This window comes from Xyrauchen texanus, chromosome 7, assembly GCF_025860055.1.
Source record: "Xyrauchen texanus isolate HMW12.3.18 chromosome 7, RBS_HiC_50CHRs, whole genome shotgun sequence".
In the NCBI taxonomy this organism is placed as follows: Eukaryota; Metazoa; Chordata; class Actinopteri; order Cypriniformes; family Catostomidae; genus Xyrauchen; species Xyrauchen texanus.
The window spans coordinates 34,932,702-34,942,451 of NC_068282.1; the positions used below are offsets into that span (position 1 = coordinate 34,932,702).

At 42.5% G+C, this 9,750-nt stretch overlaps 1 protein-coding gene across 2 annotated transcripts in view; it reads right to left on the reverse strand.

Annotated features, from left to right (window-relative positions):
- The window catches only part of LOC127646721 (caspase recruitment domain-containing protein 14-like), a 43,954-nt gene extending 37,539 nt beyond the window's left edge, over positions 1 to 6,415 (reverse strand). For both annotated transcript variants that reach the window (XM_052130559.1, XM_052130557.1), the window contains exons 1-3: positions 6,109 to 6,415; positions 5,526 to 5,663; positions 766 to 972 (exon numbers count right to left, since the gene is read on the reverse strand). In XM_052130559.1, the coding sequence (XP_051986519.1) occupies positions 766 to 972; positions 5,526 to 5,663; positions 6,109 to 6,319 (556 nt within the window). In that variant the 5' untranslated portion in view covers positions 6,320 to 6,415. The remainder of the gene's footprint in view (positions 1 to 765; positions 973 to 5,525; positions 5,664 to 6,108) is intronic.
- Between the last annotated feature and the right edge of the window lie 3,335 nt (positions 6,416 to 9,750).

Consider the following 9,750-nt stretch of genomic DNA (forward strand, 5'->3'; position numbering starts at 1 on the left):
CGGGGGCGTGGTCAAGCGCCCGTCCGGGAGAGAAAAGCTGTAAGGGCACTTACACCTGCGCTAAATTATGTCTAACACCGGTGTCTAATTTCAAGTGCCCTGCTTCACGTGTCCTTCTTGGGAAAACTGTCACACAGGCACCAGTTTTCAGCAGGGCACTTGACGTTCCAGGTAAGGCTTTTAATGGCCACAGCAATGTTTACAATCAATTTTATAAAGTTTCTCAATTCTTCTATGCGCCAACACTAGACTGACGTGTGTCACTCTCTCAGCTCTGTGGCTGCTGCCTTTTTATGCCGCTCTCCCCATGCTTACTGAAATTAGACGCCGATGTTAGACATAATTTAGCTCAGGTGTAAGCGCCCTTACCGCTTTTCTCTCCCGGACGGGCGCTTGACCACGCCCCCACTGCCACACCGTGTTTCGTTAAAACCTATTAATTTGGTTACAAGCCATGTTTCGTTAAAGCCTGAGTAAAGTTCATTTGTTTCAATCTACCGGTAGGCACCTGCGGCTCATAGACAGGTGCAGCTTATTTATGTTTAAAATAAAATTTTATTTAAAAATCAGTGGGTGCGGCTTATATTCAGGTGCGCTCAATAGTCCGGAAATTACGGTAATAACTTTCATAAACATAACACATCATTAGTTAATATAAAATTTAAATAATTTTAAATGTCATGACATTTTTATTCATATTTTGCAAATGTATCCAAATTTGAATATTCATGTACTACGATATGTTATGCTATGCTAAATGCTAACCAGCAAGGTGACTGCGCAGTCGCACATGATCTCCCTGCATCTGGCTGAACTCGTCAAAATTCTGTTGCGCCTGCCCCAGTTTCCCCTCCAGTTCACTGCACCGGGCTCGCAGTCGCACTGCCTCGTGTCGCGCCTCTTGCAGCTCAGTCTGCATACCACTCACCGCACGAACCAGGTACTCTGTCAGCTCAGTGTACTTTATCAGGCCTGGTAAGCACAGAGGCAAGGTTTTACTAATTACTTATTAGTCATTTAGCTGACTTTTTGCCAAAGTCACTCTTTTACACTTATTACAGGTTTAGCCCCGCTGGAATAACTTGAGATTTAGGCCACGTCCACACTAATATGTTTTCGATTGAAAATGCTACATTTACAAATCAACATTTACATTCACACTCAAACAAATTTTCAGTTTCCTAATGTCAGTGTTTTCCAAAGTAAGCGGTAATGGAGAGCATGTTCTAAATGCTTCTTGGTCGAGTAAAACACTATTATAGTGTGGATGAAATCAATGCATTTCCAATTAAAACGTATTAGAGTGAACCTGACCAGACATTTTTGTAAATACTCTCCAGTACTGCATACTTTGATTACAGTAACCATGACGTTCCCCTTCTGTCACTCACTTGATGTTGTATCGATTGTAGTGACACAAGGGGAACGTCATTGTTACTGTTGTAACCATGATGTATTGATTGTAGTGACAAAAGGGGTCCCACGCCGAGCCAGGTGCAAGCAAGCTGCTGCGTGCTAGAAGCAGCTGGGTCGGCTGCACGTAACCCTCCCCAACACCCCCAATAAAAGGTGTCATATACTGCTCTTAGATTTCCTGTACCCATACGGGAACAGGCGACATGTCTTGTATGGGAGCCAGCCAGCCAGCCGTGCCTTTTCTCTCTCTATGTTTCTCGTCATAGAGTTAAAAAGATGCATCGGGGAAGACATCCTTTTCCTATTCTTTCAGGGGGAAAAGGCCCTGCGGAGACCATAACCTGCCCAGACTGGGGGAGGTAACTTGTGGCTAATACACACAGGGGTTGTCAAGCCACCCATGGACATGGTGTGGTGGTAGATCCTGTCTGACAAGGGAGGAGTTGCTACAGACATGGCGACCGGGGGTAGCGAGGAATGCCCAAGGGAGACGCGGGTCCTGCCAGCAGAGGGACTTTACCATGGAAAATACATCACAGGGAGTTGCCTGAAGTGGGAACTATGCCTGTGGAGCCCAAGCCCAACACGGCGCACTCGACTCGTGGTGTGTCTGGTGGCGAATTCCTAAGCTAACCTGGGAAAGGGTGAAGGTGCAAGGTGCAAGCAAAACACCTGGTCGGATGTTCCGTATTACCGAGTTCTACCAGCTCAGACCTGACAAAACATGGGACAAGACCGACTCAACATGGGACAAGACCGACTCAACCCTGAGGTTGTAGAACCTTGCAAAGGTGTTGGGTGTTGCCTAGCCCACTGCTCTGCAGATGTCTGCTAGGGAGGAGCCATGGGCCAGTGCCCACGAGGATGCCACACTTCTCGTAGAGTGTGCTCGAAAGGGGGCACGGCCTGGGTGTGATAGGCTAGGGGATAGCATCAACAACCCAAAGAGCTAACTTCTGTTTGGAGATTGCGTTCCCTTTCCGCTGTCCGCCAAAGCAGACAAAGAGCTGCTCAGAGTATCTAGAGCTTGCGCTGTGACCTTGTTGGAGGCAGAATGCAGTTCCTGCAGCACATCGGGATCTGGACTACCCTTGGTGCCTTGGCTTGGTGAACTTGCAGGAGAGCGATATACAGTGAGGAAAATAAGTATTTGAACACCCTGCTATTTTGCAAGTTCTCCCACTTAGAAATCATGGAGGGGTCTGAATTTGTCATCGTAGGTGCATGTCCACTGTGAGAGACATAATCTAAAAAACAAAATCCAGAAATCACAATGTATGATTTTTTAACTATTTATTTGTATGATACAGCTGCAAATAAGTATTTGAACACCTGAGAAAATCAATGTTAATATTTGGTACAGTAGCCTTTGTTTGCAATTAAACGTTTCCTGTAGTTTTTCACCAGGTTTGCACACACTGCAGGAGGGATTTTGGCCCACTCCTCCACACAGATCTTCTCTAGATCAGTAAGGTTTCTGGGCTGTCGCTGAGAAACACGCAGTTTGAGCTCCCTCCAAAGATTCTCTATTGGGTTTAGGTCTGGAGACTGGCTAGGCCACGTCAGAACCTTGATATGCTTCTTACAGAGCCACTCCTTGGTTATCCTGGCTGTGTGCTTCGGTCATTGTCATGTTGGAAGCCCCAGCCTCGACCCATCTTCAATGCTCTAACTGAGGGAAGGAGGTTGTTCCCCAAAATCTCGCAATACATGGCCCCGGTCATCCTCTCCTTAATACAGTGCAGTCAGCCCTGTCCCATGTGCAGAAAAACACCCCCAAAGCATGATGCTACCACCCCCATGCTTCACAGTAGGGATGGTGTTCTTGGGATGGTACTCATCATTCTTCTTCCTCCAAACACGGTTAGTGGAATTATGACCAAAAGGTCTCATCTGACCACATGACTTTCTCCCATGACTCCTCTGGATCATCCAAATGGTCATTGGCAAACTTAAGACGGGCCTTGACATGTGCTGGTTTAAGCAGGGGAACCTTCCGTGCCATGCATGATTTCAAACCGTGACGTCTTAGTGTATTACCAACAGTAACCTTGGAAACGGTGGTCCCAGCTCTTTTCAGGTCATTGACCAGCTCCTCCCGTGTAGTTCTGGGCTGATTTTTCACCTTTCTTAGGATCATTGAGACCCCACAAGGTGAGATCTTGCACGGAGCCCCAGTCCGAGGGAGATTGACAGTCATGTTTAGCTTCTTCCATTTTCTAATGATTGCTCCAACAGTGGACCTTTTTTCACCAAGCCGCTTGGCGATTTCCCTGTAGCCCTTTCCAGCCTTGTGGAGGTGTACAATTTTGTCTCTAGTGTCTTTGGACAGCTCTTTGGTCTTGGCCATGTTAGTAGTTGGATTCTTACTGATTGTATGGGGTGGACAGGTGTCTTTATGCAGCTAACGACCTCAAACAGGTGCATCTAATTTAGGATAATAAATGGAGTGGAGGTGGACATTTTAAAGGCAGACTAACAGGTCTTTGAGGGTCAGAATTCTAGCTGATAGACAGGTGTTCAAATACTTATTTGCAGCTGTATCATACAAATAAATAGTTAAAGAATCATACATTGTGATTTCTGGATTTTTTTTTTTTAGATTATGTCTCTCACAGTGGACATGCACCTACGATGACAATTTCAGACCCCTCCATGATTTCTAAGTGGGAGAACTTGCAAAATAGCAGGGTGTTCAAATACTTATTTTCCTCACTGTAAAAGGTTAGATAACATAAAAAACTATGAACGGCACCCTAGCCCGAGGAACCGATGGAGTAGCCGTGAGGGGGGGGGGGGGGTGGAGGTTTCCAGTCCAGCCTCGCACTCACTGCGTCTCGGGAAAGCATAGCAGACATCCGTGTGTCAGGCTCAGACTGGGCGAGCAAACCCAAAGGTGGCAGCCCAGACGAGTCATCAGCACCAGGCGCTGTTGTGATGCTCTCCGATGCAGCGGCGAAATCGTCATCCAATTCTGGGGGCTTGAAGGAGAATACCGGCTGGCCGCGAGGCGAGCCGCACTAATCCCAAGACGGAAGCAAGCAAGCGTGCCAGGGGGCGGGTGGTTCTTTGGAAACCGAGCCCATCGTCATCCCCGAATCGCCTTCAATGCCAGCCAGGTAGTCCTCAATCCCGTGGGAAGAAGGAAAGACGCAGGGGGGCGGCTGAAGTTGCATTCTCTCGTGAGAAAAGAAAGCCACGACCGCAATGTTGCAATGGCTATGTTCTCGCACTTAGAACATGAACCATTCATAAAACGCTGCCTGCATGTGTTCGCAACCAGGCACACGAGGCAGCTTTTATGACCGCATCCAGGAACTACACAGAGGCGGAAGGGCATCTTGAAAAAGACGCATCCTGAAAAGGACGTTCAATGCCTGCTGTTTATTGCTGTTTTATGAGTGGAAACTCAAACTCTTTTAGAGGAAATAAAACCTTTAGGAGGAGAAACACTCTTTCATGCAATGAAAGTGCTGTCGAAGTACCCAGGGGTGTGGACTGCATAGCGTGCAGAGAGGAGAAAGCCGCTAGAATGCGGCGTAGATCCAACAGCAGTGCTTATTGCCAGTAGAGGTGAATGGAACAGTGGTGAACTCAGCTTTGCTGTTGCACAACCGCTCTGCTCCTTAAATAAAATCTGTCTGACAGATGCTCGCCTGCTCCCCTTTATACCCGTATGTTTGGGGGTGGGACATGCAAATTCTGTCTGCCAATTTGACAGTGGCCTTTTCTCAAGTTCAGAGGTACACGAGGCTCTCAGAAGGGACCCCTCGTGTCACTACAATTGACACAACATTGAGTGAGTGACAGAAGGGGAACTGAATTTATATATTTTGATGCAATAACATCAAAATATATAATGATAGTAAACAGTAGTTTGTACAATTTAACAAAGATATCTTTGCATTGTTTACAGCTAATTTTGTATTTTTGTCTTGATCTTAATAGGTAACAGCTATAGTTGTTCAGATTGAGAGTTTATTATTTATGGTTTGTAAAAAGAAAAAATGCCCTCATAAAGGTAAAAATGCCCCTGAAAATCAATTCCAGGAAGCAAACATTATAAAAAACTTGTGACACGCTCAGAAATAAGATAAGAATTAGCTCACCACTGAAGCCTGAAGGCTCAGTGCTGGGCTGGCGGCCGGTGATCTGTGTGTAAAGAGTGGGGTAATGGATCATCAGACTCTCGAGTAGAGCCATGGCTCCATTATGGCCTTGCACACGCAACAGGTCTAGCATATGACCTGCAAAAAGAGATAATAATCATAATAAATTATGTACATAAGTAACATTCAAACAGCATTTTTTTATTTCCCAAAATTATTACAATATATTAACTCTCTCTGGAGTATAAACTTTTCTCTGGATTACTTTGTTTTCTTCTCAGTTATCAGCATGCTGTGATCCAGCTGACTTGTTTGTCTGCATTTAATATTTTCCTATATCTCCAGTAAGCTTGCTCATATTATTGAAAGATACGTTTTTTAATTTTTTTTATATATCTCTGCTGCTCTAATTCCAAAACAAAGATGAAAAAAAAGATCTTCACTTGCACCCTTACTAAATATTAGTTTTTTAGCCTGATTCTGTCTATTGTAAATTTTTGTACTTCATAATCCTTTTTCCTGTCATACTCTGGAATATTTCCAACCTCTCTCTCCCATTTCCTATCAGTCAAGGGTGTCTTACTGGTTCTCATACTGCGGTTGGTGAGTTTGAGACAGGTAAGTATCTCATCCTCGTCCAGGTCTGTAAGCACACGCGCCTGCCGCAAGTAAGGGATGAGCAAACAGGGACGGACACCGAGAGAGATGGCATGACGGTTGTCATTGATAAGATCCCATAGTTCATCTTCTTCAAGATCTTTCAGGTCCGGGGTGTTCAGGGCACTCTCAGTCATGCTGAAATTCCCTAATCAAAGTCTGCGGATTTTACAAATGCTAAAGAAACTACGTATAATCAAATTAAACAGCTCTAAAACGCACACAGGCATGAACAAAAGCAAGAGCAGGAGTGAAATTAGAAATAAGAAGAGGGAATGTAAAAGAGAGTACAAATAAATCTCATCCCCTTCACACCCAACAGGTGTGTGAGTGAAGAAACCTGAAATTCAAGGCGAGGTTTTTCCGACAACACACACACACAAACATAAGGTATACAGACAAGGTTGTGTGGATTTCCCAAAAAATTAAAACAAGCACATATAATTTCAAACACAATTTGAAGATGTCTGACATTACAATTTTTATTCCTATAATGGGATTAGATGAGGTAGTTGTGTTTTGAATTATTGTTTATCTCTTAAACAATACGTAGTTTTTTTAACAAAGCAAACTACATCACATACTCACGCGCATTTCTTTTATAGGCCTAATCCTGACACAATTGTATTAATGAAAGCATGCTTTTCCAATCTAAAGCAAATGAAGCAGGCTGTGGACAGGTTTAAAGTCCAGCAGGAAAAAGGAAATGAAAGAGGGATTTTTGAAGCTATATTACAGGCCACATGCAAACACACCGCGACTGTGATACACATCTAGTCGTGATCACTGTCACTGATCACATAACTGTCGTGAGAATATGAGAAAACTTTTGACCAAAAAAAAAAAAAAAAAGAATTCTGTCAAGTCTGTCAAAAAAGGAACTAAAATAACTAGGTAAAACTCCCACATATTTTGTAAGATGACAAGGTCTGTATCTGTCATGGTGACATGCAAAACATTGAAATCATGGCATGAAGAAGATGGTATAAAGTAATATAGAGAGAGAGAGAGAGAGAGAGAGAGAGAGAGAGAGAGAGAGAGAGAGAGAGAGAGAGATATGCTATGTATATATATACACTTTGTGTTGATCTAGTAATGAGTAAATCTACCAAGTATTATTTTGTAGTTTTGATTATTTATGGCAAGTCAACAGTATTAGGCTACTTTTCTTTGAGTTATGTGATGGCATAGCCTATCTATTATCTGATTGCAACAAACCTGTTGAGGGAAATTAATTTACGAAATGTAAATACAATTTCTTAGTTCTAAGAAAAGAATTAGCAACATTTGTTGGACAATGCCACTTGATCAGAATCAGAATCAGTAAAAGCTTTATTGCCAAGTACATTTTTTACGCATAAAAAGGAATTTGTTTTGGTGTTGTAGGTGCGTGTCACACATTCTCTAAATATAAGAAACAAGTATTAATATATAAGCAATATAAATATGTCCACACAGTATATATTAAAATTAAGAATAAAAATAAAAGAGAGCAGTACAGCAGAGTAAGTACAGTGGCATGTAGAGCCAGAGGTGGAGTGTGGAGAGTGTCAGGGTGGGTACCGGGCCTTGTTGGTAAGGCAAGTGGCGGATGGGAAGAAACTGTTCTTGTGGCGTGAGGTTTTTGTCCTGATGGACCTCAGCCTTCTGCCAGAGGGGAGTGTCTCAAAGAGATTGTGGCCGGGGTGGGAGAGATCAGCCACAATCTTTCCATCACGCTTCAGGGTCCTGGTGGCGTACAGGTCCTGGAGCGGCGGCAGATTGCAGCCAATCACCTTCTCTGCAGACCGGATGACACACTGCAGTCTGCCCTTGTCCTTGGTAGTAGTAGCAGTGTACCAGATAGTGATGGAGGATGTGAGGATGGACTCGATGATGGCTGTGTAGAAGTGCACCATCATTGTCTTTGGCAGGTTGAATTTCTTCAGCTGCCGCAGGAAGTACATTCTCTGTTGTGCTTTCTTGATGAGGGAGCTGATATTCAGCTCCCACATGAGGTCCTCGGAGATGATAGTTCCCAGGAAGCGGAAAGAATCCACAGTGTTGATTGTGGAGACACAGAGGGTGATGGGGCAGTCTTCAGAGCATTGAGCTCAAGGTTGTTTTGATTGCACCAGGTCACCAGGTGGTCAACCTCCCACCTGTTGGTGGACTCGTCACCACAGATGAGTCCGATGAGGGAGGTGTACATGTTTTGATGTTTTGTTATCTAATGCAGCATTAATAGATTTTAGTGTGGCTTAAGTGTCCAAATACTTTTTGTGGCCTGTATGACGTGACAAATTCGGCTCAATCGAAAGCATTTGTGGCATAGGCTAATGTTGATTACCATAAAACAATTATTTCGGGATGGGGGAGATAAACAGGTCATTTGTTCCATAGAAATCATTGGCTGTTTTTCCCCCTGTAGATATATAACTTTCAGTGTGGGACAGGGTGATAATAGCAGCATGGAAGGCATTTCAGATGAAAATTGGGTATGACACATAATGTAAAAATATTTAAGGATAAGCTATGAAAGTGAATAGTTCTTTATCTGTGCGTTAATTTGAACAGTTATTATACACTGTTAAATGTATTGTAATGAAACATAATCACTTGATTATAAATGCTTTGGCAATCGCAGCCCTGTTGTTATTATTGTAGAAAAATTATAAATTGCACTTACATTGTTTCCTAATGATTACTTTTGGGAATGATAATAATTGTAATTGTACTAACACAGACAGACAGATCGATCAATTGATAGTGAAGCAAAGGGGAAATTAAGCAAGGACACTGCAGATGTTACAAAGTTTGTTTAAAAAAAACATCACACAGAGAAGCCCCCATAAAATGCTTCACACTTCAACCCCAATGTTCAGATTTTTTACTCATGCTTTTTTTTTAAAGAAAAGAAGGGATGAGTTGAAATGTATTTTTATTTTGGCAATTAACATTATGCTGTTAAAATAGATTAACTTGTATTGAACCCTGAATATGCCTTTGACTATCTTAACTGTCAAGAAAATTTTAGCCCCTGTAAATCAGTGCCTTATTGAGTGCCTTATTGGTTTTATAAAACAGTTACCACATATTTCAAATATTAAGGGCATAAATGCTTATTAAAATATATAAGCTGTCCCAAATAGCACACTTTTGCACTTTCTATGCCATTTTGTAGTGTAAGTAGTGTGAGTAATATGTTTACACTGAAAATTCAACAAAAATAAATGTACTATGAGTACCCGGATGATGCATTTCCTCAACCGATAAAAACAATGTTGGACACTGCAATGCTGGCCTGACAAAACAATTGTAATTAATATTGAATGTAGCAACTAGCTAAACTTTTGTCAAGACAGCACCTTATAAATGTAAGTTTAATGCTTTATCATTACCCCACATGTGTGAATATGTACATTATTTTAGATAGAAGTGCTGAAATGAGTTTTGCTAAGGCTCATGTGCTTATAGTGCTAGGTAGATTACTTTTTAATTGTAATCTGGTAAGGATTACAATTTACATGACTAAAATTGTAGGCACTAATGTAATATCTTGAATACATTTTTAAAGTAATCAAATCTG